Source organism: Hemiscyllium ocellatum, chromosome 5, assembly GCF_020745735.1.
Source record: "Hemiscyllium ocellatum isolate sHemOce1 chromosome 5, sHemOce1.pat.X.cur, whole genome shotgun sequence".
In the NCBI taxonomy this organism is placed as follows: Eukaryota; Metazoa; Chordata; class Chondrichthyes; order Orectolobiformes; family Hemiscylliidae; genus Hemiscyllium; species Hemiscyllium ocellatum.
The window spans coordinates 95,015,794-95,035,896 of record NC_083405.1 but is presented as its reverse complement, the minus strand read 5'-3'; the positions used below and the strand labels follow the sequence as shown (position 1 = coordinate 95,035,896).

Sequence of the window (20,103 nt, the reverse complement as noted above, 5' to 3'; positions counted from 1 at the left end):
TTACTCCTTATCCCCTATCTGCTCCATATAAACAGACATCTTCCTAGCTACCATCAGATGAACAAGGATCACCGGACTGAGACATTTCCTTTGATTTTTCTTCACAGGTTGGCAAGCCTGCTGAGCTTTTCCAGAAACTTCTGTTTTTGTTTCTGATTTATAGCATCAGCAGTTCTTTCGGTTTTTATTACAGATGGTGATGCTGCCTTTGACCTTCAAAATGGAAACGGTCATGGATTTGAAAGTTACTGTCTAAAGGAGCTGGATGAATTTCTGCGGTGCATTTTGTAGCTGGCACACACTGATGCTATTGTGCATCGATGAATGTTGGTAGATATGGTGCCAATGAACAAGCTGCTTTGTTTTGGATAGTGTCAAGCTTATTGAATGTTCTTAGAGCTGCACTCATACATGCAAGTGAGGAATATTCTATCACATTCCTGACTTGTACTCTGTAGATTGCGGATAGACTTTGGGAACTTACTCACTAAGATGCTTAGCCTTTGCCCTACTTTTGATTCAATTCATGTTTGGGTCATTCATGATCACCTTTACATTTCCTGGGGGGTATGTGCCTCCTACCTTGGTTGCTGTCACAATGCCTATATATTGGAGCACTCTCTTGTAGCTGTGTTCGAGGGTCCAGGTGTCTTATAAGGATAAGGGCTGCCCACTGCAATCACAGATCTGACACTAATTGAAACAAAGTGCAGATACAATATGTTGCTGATGTTTCGACTAGGGCCATGATGGAGCAGATAATTGGGATGCTGAAGAGGCAGTCCTACTGTTCTGACCAGTCTGGAGATAGGCCTCCACAATAGTCTAGAAAAAGCCTCTAGATCCTCCTCGCATTTTGCTCACTCCAATTGTGCGGGACACAACAAGGCGATCTGTGTTGAGGAACTGCAAGGGGAACATTCTCCTCATTAGAAGACGGAGAACATTGTCATTGGACAGTACAAGCCAGGCAGTACATGATTGAGAGGTGCTTCTAGTAGATGCAAGCAGAATATCATGGGATGTGAAATAATACTTAGTCAAGTATTTGGTCTGCATTGTGGACAGGACTTGCAGCCTCTATTCACTTTGTTTTTATTTACTTTTGCTGGCTGTAAATAAACGTTCCTGTTTGGAATTGACCATCTGTTTGCCTGAATATGATATGTTCCCTTATTAGACAATGACAAGATGTGGGCTACGGGTAAGAGACAGTGTAGTAGGGACGTAGACAGGGTGTTTAGTTGAAATGTAGCTAATGACAGATAAAATGTCTGGTGTAATGATTAAAACTAATGCCCTTTAGGGAAGAAACTGCCATCCTTACCTAGTCTGGCCTACATATGACTCCAGCTCCATAGCAACATGGTTGACTCTTAACTGCTCTCTGGGAAATTAGGAATGGCCAATAAATACTGACCCAGCTGACAATACCCTCGTCCCATGAATGAATGAATGAAAGAAAGCACTGACAAGGGTGGGAGAATAGGGCTGTGTGTGTGTGTGCAAGTCAGCCATGCCAGCTATGTGCCACAAACAGAGTGACATTGTGATTGAGTATCATTATAATGCTGGTGATGGGCAAAAATAAATTGTCAACACTTACAAACAGTGCTTTTTAAAGATAGAGCAGGCACAAGGGATATTAGTCTTTCAGAGATCTTGTGAGTGGCAAGTTCTTTCAGGAATTGCACGTGGTAAGGTGGGGATAGAATCGGATGAGAAGGGTACCATACCAATATGGTAGGTTCTTCATGAGATGAGTTTGCTGAGATCCAGAGAGTTTACTCAGTCATAGGGATGTACGGCACAGAAGCAGACTTTTCAGTCCAACTCGTCCATGCCGACCAGATATCCTAAATTAATCTAGTCCCATCTTCCAGCATTTGCCCCTTATCCCAATCAACCTTTCCTTTTCATATACCCATCCAGATGCCTTTTAAAATGTTGTAATTGTATCAGCCTTCACCACTTCCTCTGGCAACTCATTCCATACATGCACCACCCTTTGAGTGAAGATGTTGCCCCTTAGGTCCCTTTTAAATCTTTCCCCTCACCCTAAACCTATGCCCTCGAATTCTGAACTCCCCTACGCCAGAGAAAAAAAAGATGTGTTTATTTAACCTATCCATGTCCATGATTTTACAAACTTCAATAAGGTCATCCCTCAGCCTCTGACACTCCAGGGAAAATAGCCCCAGCCTAATCAGTCCCTCACTATAGCTTAAACCCTCCAACCCTGGCAACATCCATGTTATTTTTTTCTGAACCTTTTAAAGTTTCACAACATCTTTCCTCAAGAAGGGAGACAAGAATTGCACACTGGGTTTCATGGCATGATCCCTCCAAAAAAACTCAAAGCAATTGCACTTAAGGAAGCACAAACCCATGAAAAATTGATACCGAAGTAAGCCATTTGACCCCTCGAGCTTGCTCCACCATTCAAGATGATCATGGCTGATTTGACCATCCTCGTATCTACTTTGCTGCATTTTCCCCAAAACCTTCCCCTACTGATCATGAACGAATGTTGGACCTATTATTTCTCTGATTGAGCAAGTCTTAGGCAGTTAACATTAGATGACTTCTGTGCTGGAGATTCCAACATAAGGGCCTATTGTTACGAACTGGTCTAGGAATCCACCATTTCAGCACTGAAAAAAACAACTATGGAAACAATACCAACTTTGATATCAATAATGCATCATATTCTATGATTTCAATGTCCAGCAGCACAATAATGTTGACAATTCCTGTGAAAGGAAAAGTAAAGCAAATGTGGGATGAGTTTGCCAGATAAGTGGCTGAATGCTTGGAGTTTTCTTTAAAAATCATTCAACGGATGAGTGCATCACCAGCCAGCATTTATTGTCCCCATCCCTAGTTGCCCAGAGGCTAGTTAAACACCAATCATATTGTTGAGAGTCTGGAGTCACATGTGAGCAGTTTGGGTAAAGATGGCAGTTTCCTTCCCTAAAAGGACAGTAGTGAACCAGATGGGGTTTTTTCCCAAACAATTAACAATGGACTCATGGTGATCATTAGACTCTTAATTCCAGATATTTATTGAATTCAAATTCCACTATCAGTCATGCATTTCAAATCTGGGTTCTTAACATTATCTGGGTATCTGGATTAACAGTCCAGTGATAATTCCATTAGGCATTGCCTCCTTGGTGGTGTGAGACCAGCAGAATTGAGTAGCTATTGAGGCCAACAGCATGGGATGACACGCAGAAGGATCAGGTTAAAAACCATCCCAGGACAATGTGGAATTCTGTTTGCTGGGGAACGGGGATCTGGTCAGGAGGATTATTGTTAGAGGTCACTAGAGGGTGTAGTCAGGGAGTGATAGCAAGTGGGGTATTCAGTTCAATAGTTACTCAGGAGATACAGTAAGTTTTGTAATCCTCTAGCCTTTCCTGGATAACTACTTTCTTAACTGAATTGGAACTCCGCAATTTTAAACAGACTTTCTTGGATGGTTCCAAAAACAAGCGAGTTTCCCTTTGGAATCTCCAATGCCTGGGAAATTCCTATGGAGTCTGCTACAGGGATTCTGCATAGTCCCAATGCATAACGCTACTCCAACAACTGTTGCCATGGCTTTTATAGCAGATTATAGAAGAGTTTGGAGGGGTTTACGAGGGGGAATTCCAGAGCCAAAGGAAATCAGCTGAAGACATACCATTAGCTGTGGATCAGTTGATATTACTTACCTGAGTCACAATGTTCAAGCCAAAGATGGACCAATATTTAATGGGTAAGGGAATCAAGGGTTTTGGGGGAAAAGGGCAGGAAAGTTGAGTTGAGCATTATCAGATCAGCCATGGTCTAAATGAATGGTGCAGCAAATGCAATGAGCCAAATGGCCCACTTCTACAACTACATCTTACGGACATAAGTTTACTTTCATTGCAATTACATAGAATGTCATTTAAGATTGTCAAAAAAAACTTTTGCTGCTTATTCTGAAATGATCCAAAGCAGCTGATTTAAAGTAAAGTTAATAGTTTTAATTTGAACAGAAATCAAAATATTTATGGAATTCTATACAGAACATAATTAAGTACAGGGATGAATAAAACACTTGTCTTTTGAAAATATGTACAGTTTTACTTTCAGAACTGTTTTCAGGCTCTCTGTGATGCTCGTGTTTAAATTACCTTAAAGTTAATCCTGTTGGTTCATTAATTCATAACTCAAATAGACACATGCAATGTACAGTCACGGCGTTTATTGTTCAGGTCAACAGGAAAGATTCAAAACCACAAATGTAACCAGGATGTATTAAAAAAAATCATGCCACTACCACATGGCTATTTTTGATTTTGCTTTCATACTGCATAACTAAATTATAAATCCTTATTGAACACTTAGAGACTTGTACCAATGCAGTTATTGACTAAGATAACAGAAAAAAGATTTAAAATCTGTTTAAACTACTGACAACATAACTTAAAAAGATCAAACAACCCATTATAATATCAACAAGATTTATTTTAAAATTAAGAATCATGAAGACTTTAAAAAGTGCTCATTTGTTAGATACGCTCTGCTAGAAAAATGCCATGGGGTTGGGCTTTTCCTGGATGCAAATTAGCAGTAACTTCTCTATCTCCACAGACTAATCTTATTCCCATGACAACAAGCAGTTTTTTGTCAAATGAAATAGGCAGTTTAACAAATATGACAGTCAGACCCTGGATATTCTTGAAATCTGCATACAACTCCCTTTCTTTTCTCTTAGTAGGGCAGAGGATGAATTACAAATGTCCAATGTGTTACAAGTCAAATAATGAGCCATTCCATATGTCAGGATAAGTGAAGTCTATTTCCTGAAATGTATCATCAACAACAATAGATAAACATTATTGAAAAGTCCCCATTTGGAAGCAAAGTTAGCCCTTTCTATTAAAAGGAAAGGGAATGCCTTTGTACATCATCAATTCAACAGGACTTTAGGCCAGAAACTATTATATCTTGGTGAAAATTTCTCAAAAATAATATAACACTGCAGATAACGTACTCCAAATATTAAATGTTTTGTAAGGGCTGCCATACCTGCTGAGTTTTTCCAATAAACAGATTACCTGACCAGTCATATTTCCATTTACATGAAGTTGCCATATGCAAATTAGTTGCTGCATTTGCTCCATTACAACAAAACATTCTGTCATGGACAAAATGTGCTTTTGCTTACTGTGAAGAACGTATATTAAGTAAGGGGTGTTATTTCCTTGTCCTCAGAGTGACTGTCAATTAAATAATTTACAGCAGAAAGCTTAACTTCCAAGATTTAAAAAAAAACACACATGTTTGAACTGTGATACCTTATTCAAAGTATCACAAAATTAGATCCCAATGACTTTAAAAGAGAAGTTATTAGTCTCTTTTGTGGCAAGCTTGTAGTTTTAGTTAATGGTTAGCATGAATCATTTTGGGCCAAAGGGCCTGTCTCCGTGCTATAGGACTCTAAGATTCTAATGCTTTAATTAAAGTGAATGATCTTTTAAAGCAGACAAGTATTAGTAAGCCACAAGGCTTTTAGTAGTTGAATTTCCAAGAGCATGATTTATGGGTGAACTCAAATTTGGAACAATTTGAGGTGGGGTTGGGGTGGGAGGGGTGAGATGGTGTAGTTGTGGGAAAGGAAACCTTTCTCCTGCTCTCAAGGTATTACTGTTCATTTACTAACTTGTCTAACCTTCGATGTCAATGATGGAACTCCATAGAGCAGATTATTGCTTTTACTTTAAAAGCAGGCAACAAAATGACTCTTCCTGTGACTTGTAGAAGTTCATAGTCTTTTAACTCCATAGAGCAGATTATTGCTTTTACTTTAAAAGCAGGCAACAAAATGACTCTTCCTGTGACTTGTATAAGTTCATAGTCTTTTTCCCAGAGGAAAAAAAACTAGCGTATAGATTATAAATCCTGTGCTGACCTTCAACAGTTTGCAGTTCACTCAATCTAGATTAGTGGAGGGAAATCACCATAAATACGTTGAGTTTTGATGTTTTCTTTGTCCATGATGAAACAGAAAAATAAGCCAGCTGGTATATTGTATCACTTTTGTTTCCTGGATAGGTCACCAAAGATAGGTGCGAATTTCTCAAATGTGAATGTCTCCACTTAAATTAGGTATTTGCCAGAGTCTCAGGACTGTTAGAAGCTTCGAATGCCGAAGGAGGGCTCTTGTGGTGCAGTGGTAACATCTCTACCCATTGACTAGGAGGCCCGGGTTCAAGTTCCATCTACTCCAGGAGGTGAGTAATAACATTCTGAACAGGTTGATAAGAGAGAAAAAAAAGGAAAACTGAAGGACCTGTAGTTAGAGTAGTCATTTTATTCAAAATGTTAAAGTACTAACTGAAAATTCAAAATGGACTGGAACAGTATACTTCAAGTAGTATTTTCTCGGCTGTACTATGCTTGGAATGTTCCGTTCTTTTCCAGAGGTTTCACACACAAGGTACAATATGCACACACCAACTTCTGCAAACAGTTAAAGTTTATTCAAGCTTGTACAAGCTGGGTGACCCCTTTGACCCTCTTCGTAGCCGTGTGAAGTTGAGTCAAAGAGGCCCCGAACATAGGAAACACATCTTCTTTAGACAGGTCAGTTGGTAATGCTCACAGATATTCTGGCCAGCTCCACCCCCACCCCCCACATAACCACGTTACCCCAGGTATAATGGTAGGATAAGGTCATCCTCAGAGATAATATAAATGTGAATGCCCTAGTCCTGGGGAATCATAATGCAAACAATTTCCTGACTCAGTGATTCCTTAAGACAATGTAAGTGTCTTCATGTCCACTCTATTCACATCTCTCAGTATTCTGTAAGTTTCAAAAAATTATAGAATCAAAGTCAAAGAAGTCTACAACATAAAAACAGGCCCTTGGCTCAAATTGCCCATGCCGCCTGGATTTCGCAATTTAAACTAGCCCCATTTGTCTGCATTTGGTTCATATCCTTCCATATCTATCCCATCCACGTACCTGTCTAAGTGTTTGTTAAAATGACAAAACTGTATTCACTTCCACCACTACCTTCGACAGCCTATTCTAGACATTTCTCATACTCTGCATGAAAAAACTGCCCCTCTGGACCCTTTTGTATCTCTCCACTTTCCCCTTAAAACTTACACCATCTAGATTTAGACTGCCCTACCATATGAAAAAGCTGCTGGCTATGCCTCTTATGATTTTATCGACCTATACAAGATCACCTCTCAATGTCCTATGCTCCAGAGGAAAACAAATCCCAACCTGTGCAACCTCATAACTCAAACTTTTCAGTTCTGGGTAGCATTCCAGTAAATCTTCACCACCCTGTCTACCCGTGGCTCCACTTTCAAGGGGCTATGAAACTGCACCCTTCTATCTCTGTTTTTTAACACTCCACAGGACCTTGCCATTGACTATATAAGTCCCACCCTGGTTTGCTACGTCAAAATGGAACACCTTGTATTTATCTAAACTAAACTCCATCTGCCAATCCTCAGACCGCTAGCCAAGTTGATCAAGGTCTCACTGCATTCTCAGACAACTTTCTTCACTGTCCGCTATCCCACCATTTTTGGTGTTATCTGCAAACGTACTAACCATATCTCATAAATTCTCATCTAAATCATTTTATATAGATGATGAATAACAGTGGACCCAGCACTGATCCATTTGGCTCACAGGCCTCCAGTCTGAAAAAAAAACCCTCGCCCACCACCGTCAAGCCAATTTTGTATCCAATTAGTTAGCTCTCCCTAGATTCTGAGACTTAACCTTCCTCAATAAATTTACCATGCAGTACCTTATCAAAGGCCTTGCTAATGTCCACATAGACATTGTCTACTGCACTGCCCTCATCTTTCTTGGTCACCCCTTCAAGAAGTCTCAATCAAATTCGTGAGACAAGATTTCACATGCACAAAGCTATGCTGACTATTCCAAATGAGTCCTTGCCTCTCTAAATGCCTAAAGGTCTTGTCCCTCAGAATTCCCTTCTAACAACTTATCCACCACAGACTTTAGGCTTGCCAGTGTGTAGTTCCCAGGCATTTCCCTGCAACATCTCAAATAATGATAACATTAACCACTCTTCAATTTTCACCTGGGGCTGTCAATTATAAAAATATCTCTGCTAGGGGCACCCCAATTTCCTCCCTAGCTTTCCACAGGAGCAATACACTTCATCAGGTCACGGGGATTTATCTACCTTAATGCATTTTAGGACTTTCGGCAACTCTTCTGTAATGTAGACTCTCTTCAATGCATCAGTATTTATTTCCCCAATTTGCTAGCATCCATGCCTTTCTTGATGATAAATACTAACAAGAAATATTCATTTAGGATCTCACCGATCTCTTGAGGCTTCATGCAGCCTACCTTTTTGATTTTTAAGTGGCCCTATTCTCTCCCTGGTTTCTCTTTTGCCCTTCATGTTCTGGAAGAATCTCTGGATTCTTCTGTATCTTATTTACCAAAGCTCTCTCATGTCCCCTTTTAGCCCTCCTGATTTGTCTCAAGAGGACTTTGACATCATCTATATTCCAAGGAATTCACTTGATCCCAGCTGCCTATACATATCAAGTGCCTCCTCCTTTTTCCTGACCAGGGCCTCAATAACTTGAGTCATCCGAAGTTCCCTACTCCTGCCAGCCTTACTCCTCACTAAGAGGAACATGCTGGCACTGAACCTTCATTAACTCACTTTTGAAAGCTTCCCATTTACCAGAAAACCTTTGCCTACAAACAGCCTCCCCCAATCAAATTTTGAAAGTTCCTTTCAGAGACCATCAAAATTGGCCTTGCCCCAGTTTAGACCTTTAACTCACGGGGCAGACCCATCCTTTTAGTCACAGAGTCATAGAAATGTATAGCACAGAAACAGACCCTTCAGTCCAAATTGTCCATGCCGACCAGATATCTCAACCCAATCTAGTCCCATCTGCCAGCACCCGGCCCATATCCCTCCAAACCCTTCCTATTCATATACCCATCTAGATGCCTTTTAAATGTTGCAATTGTACTAGCCTCCACCACTTCCTCTGACAGCTCATTCCACACACATACTATCCTTTGCGTGAAAAAGTTGCCCTTGAGGTCTCTTTTGTATCTTTCTCCTCTCAACCTAAACCTATGCCCTCTAGTTCTGGAGTCCCCCACCCCATGGAAAAGCCTTTGTCTATTTATCCTATCCATGTCCCTCATGATTTTATAAACCTCTAAGGTCATTCCTCAGCCTCCAATGCTCCAGGGAAAACAGCCCTAGCCTATTCAACCTCTCTCTATAGCTCAAATCCTCCAACTCTGGTAACATCCTTGTAAATCCTTTCTGAATTCTTTCAAGTTTCACAACACCTTTCCGATAGGAAGGGGACCAGAATTGCACGTCCATAGCTATTTTAAAACAAATGGAATTACAATTACTGGTCCCAAAGTGTTCTTGCACTAACACTTTCATTACTTGCCCTGCCCTATTCCCCCAAAAGTAGTGTCCCTACCCCAGTCAAGCCATCCATATACTGCGTGAGAAATTCTTCCTGAACCTGCTGAACAAATCCATCTCCATCCAAGCCCTTAATACTATGGCAGTCCTAGTAGATGTTAGGGAAGTTAAAATCCCCTATTACAACCTTATTATCCTTCTAACTATCACTGATCTCTCAATATATTTGCTCCTCAATCTCCTGTTGACTACTGGGGGGCTGTCCGTGATCTCTACCTTTTTTCCCCCAACATCAGTTCTACTCATTTACACTCAGTGGAAAAACTCCCAAAAATTTCTTCTCTTCGTACTGCCGTGATGTTCTCCCTAATCAAAAATGTAACTCCCCCCTCCTCTCTTGCCTCTCCTTCTATCCTTCATATTGCATCTGTATCCTGGAACATTGAGCTACCAGTCCTGTCCCTCTCTTAGCCATATTTCTGTCACAGCTACAATATCCCAGTGCCATGTATTCATCATGCCCCAAGCTCATTTGCCTGTCAGGCTGTTTAACCCAGACTTCCCTTGCTTCCTGCTGTGCTCTTGCCTGCCCGGTCTAATACAAGGATCACCAACACTACCTTTATTGTTTAACTTGCTCTCATTAACCTCTGAACTGTCCTGAACCGTCTCTTTTGTCTCCCTATTGCTTTGGGTCCCACACCCCCTACCAAACTAGTTTAAACTCTCCTGTGGCTCTAACAAATCTTTCCACTAGAATATAGTACTCCATTCAGTTTAAGTGCAACCCAGGTCACCTCTATACCAGAATAGAACTGAATGATCCAAACATCTGAATTCCTGCCCCCTGCACCAGCTCTCATGCCACACATTCACCTGCCAAATCGTCCTACTCCTACTCTCACTAACATGTGCCACCAGACGTAGTCCCAAAACTACTACGCTTGAGGTCCTGCTTAAACCTTTTGCTTAACTTCCTATAATCACTCTTCAGGACTTCATCCCTTTCCCTACTTATGTCATTGTATATGTTGGTACCAATGACCTCTGGCTGCTCACCCTCCCACTTAAGAATTTCATGCAGCCACTCAGATATCTTTGACCCAGGCACCTGTGAGGCAACTCTCCATCCTTGGGTCTCAATTGCGGCGACAGAAGCATCTCACTGTGGCCCTGACTAGCGAGTCCCTGATTAATGCGTGCTTAGATTTTTCCTGACTCTAGTCTACAGAAGAGCCCTGGCTACTGCTCCAAACAGTATGGAATATGGTAAACCATAAAGCAGGGAACAACCACAGGAGACTCCTGCACTATCTGCCTGCCTCTTCTGGCAGTCACCCATCTACCTCACTGAACATGTGGTTTGACCAGATCACTATAACTAGTGTCTATCACACTGTTCCCTGTATGCTCCTCTGGGTCCAACTGTCTCTCCAACCAGAACATGTGGCTGGTGAGTAGCTGCAGACATAGTAGTCAGGGACACTGGATTTCACCCTGATCTCCCACACCTGGCTGGAGGACCATGCTGCTGCCCTAACTGCCACCTCTGGCCCTTCACAATAAGCCAAAGAGCTGAATTTTACCTTAACACAATCATGAACTAGAGAAACTCAGCAGGTCTGGCAGCATCTGTGAACAGACAGACTTAATGTTTCAAGAGGTAGGATAATTTTCTTTAAACATGCAGATGCTGAGTTGGAAATCATGGGAGATGACGTGGGTCTTTTTCTTGTCCTCTGCCATATTGGCAGCCAACTCCAGGAACTCAATAGCAGTCAACTAGGTAGGGACAGCACCCTTGATATACTGACTCTTGTGCACTAGCCAATGAATGTAGATGTGCAGGTACTAGCTGCTGAGGTTGCTGTCAGTCAGGGAGGAGCTGCTGTTGGCTCCACATTCTGTCCTGCATTTGTTCCCTTGCCAAATTTGTTCAGTGACTTTGTACTTTGAATTGACATTTCTAACAAGCTGCCATAAAGCACAACTGATTGACAAGCATGTTATATGAGGAAAAAAAATCCAAGTTGTCAGTGACTTTCTGAATTGGAATACAACATGAAGTCTCATTCCTTATGTTAACTTTTTTTGTAGATTTTACACCATGCTGTTTTGCTTATAGCGGAGCAATTTATGTTTCATTGTGTCAAATAGTTAGAATTTGAGATGAATCTGATCTTAGTTTATTATTGTAAACTGGAAAATTTACTTACAATCCAAATTTCAGATAACCTATGAAAGAACTAGCGGACAAAATAGTATTATGGACAAAATAATATTTAAAAAGTCCCAAAAACCAAAAGTAGCTCTCAAGAAAACCTTAAGCATCCTTGGGGGAAAACCACTGACTCCTGCTCTTTTACTTAAAAAACAGTTACTACACTTTAGAATTAATCCATTGCCTAGGAAGCATGTTGGTACAGGTTAAGGACCTGACAGCAATATAAATTAACATGATTTATTTCAAGTAATTGCAGATTCTAAAAGGAAATCCATACATTACTGATCTGGTTGTGGTCTCAACTCCACTTTCTTCCCTGTCTTCATTTAGACCTAGACTCTCTTGTAAATAAAAATAAACTAACTCTGCCTCTGCACTTTTTTTATTATTCATTTACGAGATGTGAATATTGCTGGCTGGGCAGCAGTTATTGCTGTTGAAGTGATGACCTGCCTTCTTGAACTGCTGCAGTCCACCTACTGTGGGTTGACCATTAGGGAAGGAATTCCAGGATTCTTATCCAGCAACAGTGAAGGAATGATGGTGAGTGACTTGGAGAGGAACTTAAACGTGGTGGTGGTGTCCTCAGGTACTTGCTGCCCTTGTCCTTCTAGATGGAAGTGCTCATGGGTTTGGAAGGTGCTAGCTGAGGATCTTGGGTGAATTTCTGTCGTGCATCTTGTAGCTAGTACATAATGCAGCTACTGAAGTGAAGGAAGTGGATGCTTGTGGATGTAGTGCTAATCAAGCAGTCTGCATTGTCCTGAATGGTCTCATCAAGGTGTTTCTGGGCGTTGTTGAGGCTGTACCCATCCAGGTAAGTGGGGAGCATTCCATCACACTCCAGACTTCTGCTTTGTAGATGACTGACAGGTTTTCTTTGGGGTGGAGGTGAGTGCCAGGTACTGGCATGGTATTTGTAGACTCTGACCTGCTCTTGTAGCCACTGTGTTTATGTGGTGAGCCCAGCTGAGTTTCTCGTCAACAGCAACCCTCAGCATGCCGATAGTGTGGAATTCAGTGATGGTAATTGACCATTGAATGTCAAATTGCTGTGGTTAGATTATCTTTTATTGGCGATGATCAAAGTCTGGTATTTGTGTGGTGTAAATGTTACTTGCCACTGGTCAGTTCAGGCCTGGATATTGCCCAGATCTTATTACATTTGAACATGGACTATTTCAGTATCTTCAAGTAAAAAATGAGGTCTGCAGATGCTGGAGATCACAGCTGAAAATGTGTTGCTGGTCAAAGCACAGCAGGCCAGGCAGCATCTCAGGAATAGGGAATTCGACGTTTCGAGCATAAGCCCTTCATCAGGATGAAGGGCTTATGCTTGAAACGTCGAATTCCCTATTCCTGAGATGCTGCCTGGCCTGCTGTGCTTTGACCAGCAACACATTTTCAGCTATTTCAGTATCTGAGGAGTCATGAATGGTGCTGAACATGGAACATGGAACATAGGGCCTGTTCTGCACTTCGGCCCTCGATGTCGTGCCGGCCTGTGAACTAATCTAAGCCCATCCCCCTACACTATCCCATCATCATCTATGTGCTTATCCAAAGATTGTTTAAATGCCCCTAATGTGGCTGAGTTAAATATATTGGAAGGCAGGGCATTCCATGCCATTACCACTCTGAGTAAAGATCCTGCCTCTGATATCTGTCTTAAATCTATCACCCCCTCAATTTGTAGTTATGCCCCCAGTACAAGCTGATGTCATTGTCCTAGAAAAAAGACTTTCACTGTCTACTCTATCTAACCTCTGATCACCTTGTACGTCTATATCAAATCCCCTCTTAGCCTTCTTCTGTCCACTGAGAACAGACCCAAGTCTCTCAGCCTTCCCTCCAGACCAGGCAACATCCTGGTAAATCTCCTCTGCATCTTTTCATTGCTTCCACATCCTTCCTGTAATGGGGTGACCAGAACTGTACAAAATATTCCAAGTGCGGCTGCACCAGCGTTTTGTACAGTTGCAGCATGACATTTCGGCTTTGGAACTCAATCCCTCTACCGTTAAGACCTAACACATCGTATGCCTTCTTAACAGCACTATCAACCTGGGTGGCAACTTGCAGGAATCTATGTACATGGACTCCAAGATCCCTTTGCACAACCACACTACCAAAAATCTTTCCATTGACCCAGTATTCTGCCTTCCTGTTATTCTTCCTAAAGTGCATCACCTCAGTTATCCGTGTTGAACTCAATTTGCCACCTCTCAGCCCAATTCTGCAGTTTATCCAAGTCCACCTGCAACTTGCAACATTCTTCCACACTGTCCACTGCTCCACCGACTTTGGTATCATCTGCAAACTTACTAACCCATCCATCTATACCTGCGTCCAAGTCATTTATAAAAAAAAAATGACAAACAAACAATACTGGTCCCAAAACAGATTCTTGTGGCACATCACTAGCAACCAGATTCCAGGGTGACTATTTTCCATCAATCACCACTCGCTGCCTTCTTACAGAAAGCTAAATCCTAATCCAAACTGCTAAATCACCTTCAATCCCATGCCTCCGCATTTTCTCCAACAACCTACCACATAGGGCCTTATCAAAGGCTTAATTGAAGTCCATATCAACTGCCCTACCCTCATCTACATGCTTGGTCACCTTCTCAAAAAACTCAATGAGGTTTGTGAGACATGACCTGCCCTTGACAAAATCATGTTGACTACCTGCAATCAAACTGTTGCTTGCTAGATGATTATAAATCTTATCTCTCATAATCCTTTCCAAAACCTTTCCTACAACAGATATAAGGCTCACTGGTCTATAATTAACTGGGTCATCTCTACTGCCCTTCTTGAACAAGGCACAACATTTGCAATCCTCCAGTCTTCCGGTACTAAACCTGTAGACAATGACGACTCAAAGATCAAAGTCAAAGGCTCCACCATCTCCTCCTTAGCTTCCCAGAGAATCCGGTCCAGGGGACTTGTCTACTTTCACTTCTTTTAGAATCTATACACTTCCTCTTTACTAATCTCGATCCTTTTAGTCTAATTGCCCATACCTCATTCTTCTAATATACAATATTCTCTTTTTCCTGAGTGAAAACCAATGAGAAATATTCATTTAGCACCTCTCCAATCTCCACAGAGTGTACACACAACTTCCCACTTCTGTCTTTGACTGGCCCTATTCCTACCCTAGTCATCCTTTTATTCCTCACATACCTATAGAAAGCTTTAGGATCCTCTTTTATTCTACTTGCTAAACACTGCTCATGTCCTCTCTTTGCTCTTCTTAACTCTCTCTTTAAACACTTCCTAGCAAGTCTGTAACTATCCATTGCCTCATCTGAACCATCTTGTCTCAATGTCACATAAGCCGCCTCCTTCTGTTTAACAAGAGATGCAATTTCTTTAGTAAACCATGGTTCCCTTACCTTATCACTTCCTCACTGCCTGACAAGGACATACCTATCAAAGACACACAATATCTGTTCCTTAAGCCAGCTCCACATTTCAATTGTCACCATCCCCTGCATTTTGCTACCCCATTCTATGCATCCTAGGTCTTGCCTAATGGCATAATAATTGCCCTTCCCCCATCTATAACTCTTGCCCTGTGGCATGTACCTATCCCTTTCCATCGCTTAACTAAACATAACCGAATTATGGTCACTCTCTCCAAAGTGCTTACCTACCATTAAATCAAACACTTGGCCTGGTTCATTACCAAGCACCAGATCCAGTATGGCCCCCACTCTTGTTGGCTCTTTGACATACATGTCAGGTAACCCTCCTGCAAACATTGGACAAAAACTGATTCATCCGACGTACTAGAATTACAGCATTTCCAGTCAATGTTGGGGAAGTTAAAGTCTCCCGTAATGACCACCATGTTCCTTTTACTCCTAAGCAGAATAGTTTTGATGATTCTCTCATCCACATCCCTGGAGCTCTGTGGAGGCCTCTAAAAAACTCCCAACAGTATGACCTCTCTTCTCCTGTTTCTAATCTCAGCCCATAACACCTCAGTGGATGAGTCCTCGTCAAAAGTTCTTTCAGCCACTGTTATACTGTCCTTGACTAACAAGACCTCGCCCTCTTTTACCACCTACCCTGTTCTTCATAAAAGATCTAAACCCTGGAATCTGCAACATCCATTCCTGACCCTGCTCTATCCATGTCTCCAAAATGGCCACAACATCGAAGTCCCAGGTACCTATCCATGCTGCAAGCTCACCTACCTTATTTCAGATGCTACTGGCATTGAAGTAGACACAAACCAGCTTGCTATCAGTCAACACATTCCTGTCCATGCCCTCCCTATTCTCACCCTCCTGTGCACTGGAATTCCACCTGAGGTTCCCATTCCCCTGCTGAGCAATCATTGGCAAACATCTCCAGTTTTTTACCTTATAGTGGAGGGAAGGTCATTGAAGCACTGAAGATGATTGGGTCTAGGACACTATCCTAGATGGCCTGGAGGTGAGATCACTGACCTCCCCTACCATCTTACTGTGTGCCACATATGCCTCCAACCAGCAGAAAGTCAGCCCCGATATCTAATGATTCCAGTTTCGCTTCCCAGACAAGCCCTCATTTGGGTGGCATGGTGGCTCAGTGGTTAGCACTGCAGCCTCACAGCACCAGGGACCCAGGTTCAATTCCAGCCTTGGGTGACTGTGCAAACTCCACATAGACATTCTCCCCATGTCTGCATGGGTTTCTTCCAGGTGCTCCGGTTTCCTCCCACAGTCCAAAGATGTGCAGGTCAGGTGAATTGGCCATGCTAAATTGCCCCATAGTGTTAGGTGCATACGTCAGAGGGAAATGGGTCTGGGTAGATTATTCTTCAGAGGATCGGTGTGGACTGATTGGGCCGAAGGGCCTGGTTCCACACTGTTGGGAATCTAATCTAATCTACAGCTTCTTGATGCTATACTCATTAATCTTGCATTCAATGTTAAGGGCTGTCATTCTCATCTCTGGAATTCAGCTCTTCTGTCTATGTTTGGACCAAGGCTGTAATGAAGTCAGGAGCTGAGTCGCTCTGGTAGAACCGCAACTGGGCATCACTGAGTAGGTTATTGCTGAGCAGGTGCTGATTGATAGCACTATTTTGGATACCTTCCATCCCCTTACTGATGATTGAAAGTAGACCAACGGATCAGTAACAGGCTGGGTTGGATTTGTCCTGTTTTTTGTGTACAGGACATACCTAGGCAATTTTCCACTTTGTCAGATAGATATTAGTGTTCTAATGGTACTGAAAGAGCTTGGGTAGGGGAATGGCAAGTTTTGGAATGTCATCAGGGCCTTTGGATTTGCACTGGTCAGTGCCTCCAACCAGTTCTTGATATCACGTGGATTAATCTCCTTGAATTAACTCAGTGACGCCATTGCTTTCTAGGGAGGAGAATTCCACATATTGATGATCTCATTAAATAACGTCCCCATCTCAGTCAATAAAGTGAGGCCTGTTATTTTAATCTGTGTCCTCAATTCTAGTTTTGCCATCAGTGGAAACATCTTCCTGATATCCACTCTAACAAGATCCTGAAATTTAAATGTTTCAATAAGTTGCCTCTTATTCTCTTCGCAACAATGCGTGCATACCCAACTTGTTCAAGTCTAATCCCAGGAACAAGTCCAGTGAACCTTCTCTGAACTGCATCTAATGCAATTATTCTTTATTCAAATAAGGGAGTCAAAACCATGCATGGTACTCTTGACATGGTCCAATTCTTTACATATTCCTTCACTTTAAATCATGGGAAATGGCTGGCATTACAATCACAGCTGCATAAATAAAATAATTACTTCCAGTTGGAGTGATCAGTCAAATGGATATTAAATGTGAGATGAAAAATAGTATGAAATAAGACAACTATATATTTCAATATTTGAAATTCTTGAATCTCCTTAAAAAATGTAGTGTTACAACATTTGAAAAAGACATTTAAAAAGTACATGAAAAGTACATTTTGGAGGGATATGGGCCAGGAGCAGGCAGGTGAAACTAGTCAAGTTTGGGATTATGCTCAGCATGGACTGGTTGAACCAAAGAATCTATTTCCATGGAGTATGACTGCATGACTATGACTGTATGACTTATTGCTGGTTGTTTAGCAGTTCAAAATACAAAGTTTTAAAAGCTTAGGTAAAAGGTAAACTCAGTAATGATGAAGCTGGTATGGAGTTAATTCTACACGTAAGCACAAATCATTGAACAATCTCATTTCATTTCTTCATTATCTAGTCTTAACTTGTCCAAATAATAATATATTAAACTTTATTTTAGGTTCTTATCAGAAGAAAATAAAACATTTCATTATAATTCCAATAACTGTTACATACCACTAGTACAGGACCATAATAGTTACAAGCACCATACTGACTAATAAGTATTATGTCAATACATTACACACCACATTTTCTCACCTTAACACTCAACAGTTATATGATCATGAGTGACACATGCAACCCACAAGAGCAACTTCTTTCTGTACTTCAATGTTATAAATAAAAATAAAACATTCACACCAAATTCCAAATTCCATTCACCCATCAGCCCTGTACTCATTGACCTGCAGTAGCCTTAGTGAAACAATACATCAATTTTAAAATTGCTATCTCAGTTTTCAAATCCTTCGTGGCTTCACTCTGCCCCAACTCTAAACTGCTTCCATATCATAACCTCATATTGGCACTCCTCTGAATGTGGCCTCTTAAGCATCCTTGATTTTAATAACTTCACTATTAGTAGCTATGCTTTCAACTGCCAAGGTCTGAAGCACTGTAATATCCTTCCTGAACCTTTCACTCTTATTTTAAGATACCCCTGAAAATCTATCCATTTGAGCAAGTTTTTTTTATACCCACTGCAATACTGTGTTGTTACTTGCCGTCAAATGTTTGTTTGCAGTGATCCTGTGAAGTACCTTGCAATATTACTATGTTAAGTATTGTGTAAAGAAGTACAATTTGGTATTGTTATTGAAACAACTTTAACTTACAACAGTCACACAATATTTGGGAAGGCATTTTTTTTTCTTTTTCCATTTGGGAAAAAGTGGCTACACAGATACAGAAGCTATCGAAAGAAATATTGGCAATTTGAAGCATAACTTACCAGGCTGTTTGTTGTTGAATGTGCATCAATCACAGGGGAAAAAATTATGCAGATTGGCATAGATAAACAACATAGAAAAGGAACAGTCCCGGAAATGAGGATAAAATACCTTATGTTTTGTTTTCCAATAAGCTTAAATTTGTCAAAGAGAGAATAAACTAATGTAAAATAAATGTAAAACGTGATAAAATGTGTAACTGGTACATTCGGTACAGTAAATCATAGGGCTGAGGACAGATATAAATCTTAAACATTGGAATTTAAACAGCGTCTTTGAAAAGACCAGAACGCAGTGACAGACTGTTCAGTGTTAAAGCACTGAAGTAAAGTTAGAAGTAGCTCTCGGTCGATTAAGTCTGCAAAAGCTCAATAAAACACAATATCCTAAAACACCACCATTCCTTCAACCCAAATCCACTCGCTAAGGATGCGAGAAGGTCACAGGCAGGATTAACAGTGTTCTTTCTGCCAATAAAACATGCCTAAACTCAGAATAAGACAAAACTTTATCTTCCCCAAGAAAATACACTTACGGGCTACTCCGTGGCGATCCTGTGCATCTCTCGGGGGTGGTAGTCCTGCGAACTGAACCCGATTTCCAGACATGACCGTGTTGATTTTCAATATATATATATATCACGGAAAAGTCGAGTGTTCTTCCACCCCGTCCTTTTTTATACGGTATTAAGTGTATGTGGGTATTTGTGTGGGGTGTCAAGTCAGCAAGAAGCGAAAGAAACGCTTTGCGGAACTCGGGAGAATGGCAGTCCTGTCATCCTCTCACGTTATGCCTCGTTTGGTCTCATTCCAGGAGCGGCTGCTGTCACAGTGCAGCGCAGCGCGCTCGCTTCACGCTAGGACTGCAGTCCCAGGCCCGCCCATTCAGCTCGCCGCCCGCTGCCCTCCGGAAGCTGCCTTCATTCACCTGGCCAGCTGTTCACAGCGAGTGGGTTGCATAGATGGGGGCTTCGCGAGGTACAAGGGGGGAGGTGGGCTCTCGCGCTCTGATCAGCTGCGTGCTCTCACTAATTATTAATAACAGGATTGCAGTTGGACTGCGTCACCTTTAGACCAGTTGCTGTAAGCTTGTTCTACGTAAATACAAAAAAAGGGCCTAGATATGTGTTTTTAAAAATTGTTTTTAATGTGCCTTTATTAAAATGTGGAAAGGAAGAATGTAGGGCGTGTCTTCAATGAGGCAGACAGTATGCATATTAAGTTTCTAGCGAGATAGCACGCACTTTAAAAAAAACTCTAAGTAAAATTGTCTCATTACTGTTCATTTTGAAATCTTAACAGTCGTTCCGTTCAAATGAATGTATTCAGTA

General features: G+C 41.4%; 1 protein-coding gene across 1 annotated transcript in view; it reads right to left on the bottom strand.

Moving 5' to 3' along the window:
* si:ch211-285f17.1 (sickle tail protein) overlaps positions 1-19,553 on the bottom strand; it is a 689,517-nt gene extending 669,964 nt beyond the window's left edge. The window contains exon 1 of the mRNA XM_060825000.1: positions 19,309-19,553. Within this exon, the coding sequence (XP_060680983.1) occupies positions 19,309-19,381 (73 nt within the window). The 5' untranslated portion in view covers positions 19,382-19,553. The remainder of the gene's footprint in view (positions 1-19,308) is intronic.
* Between the last annotated feature and the right edge of the window lie 550 nt (positions 19,554-20,103).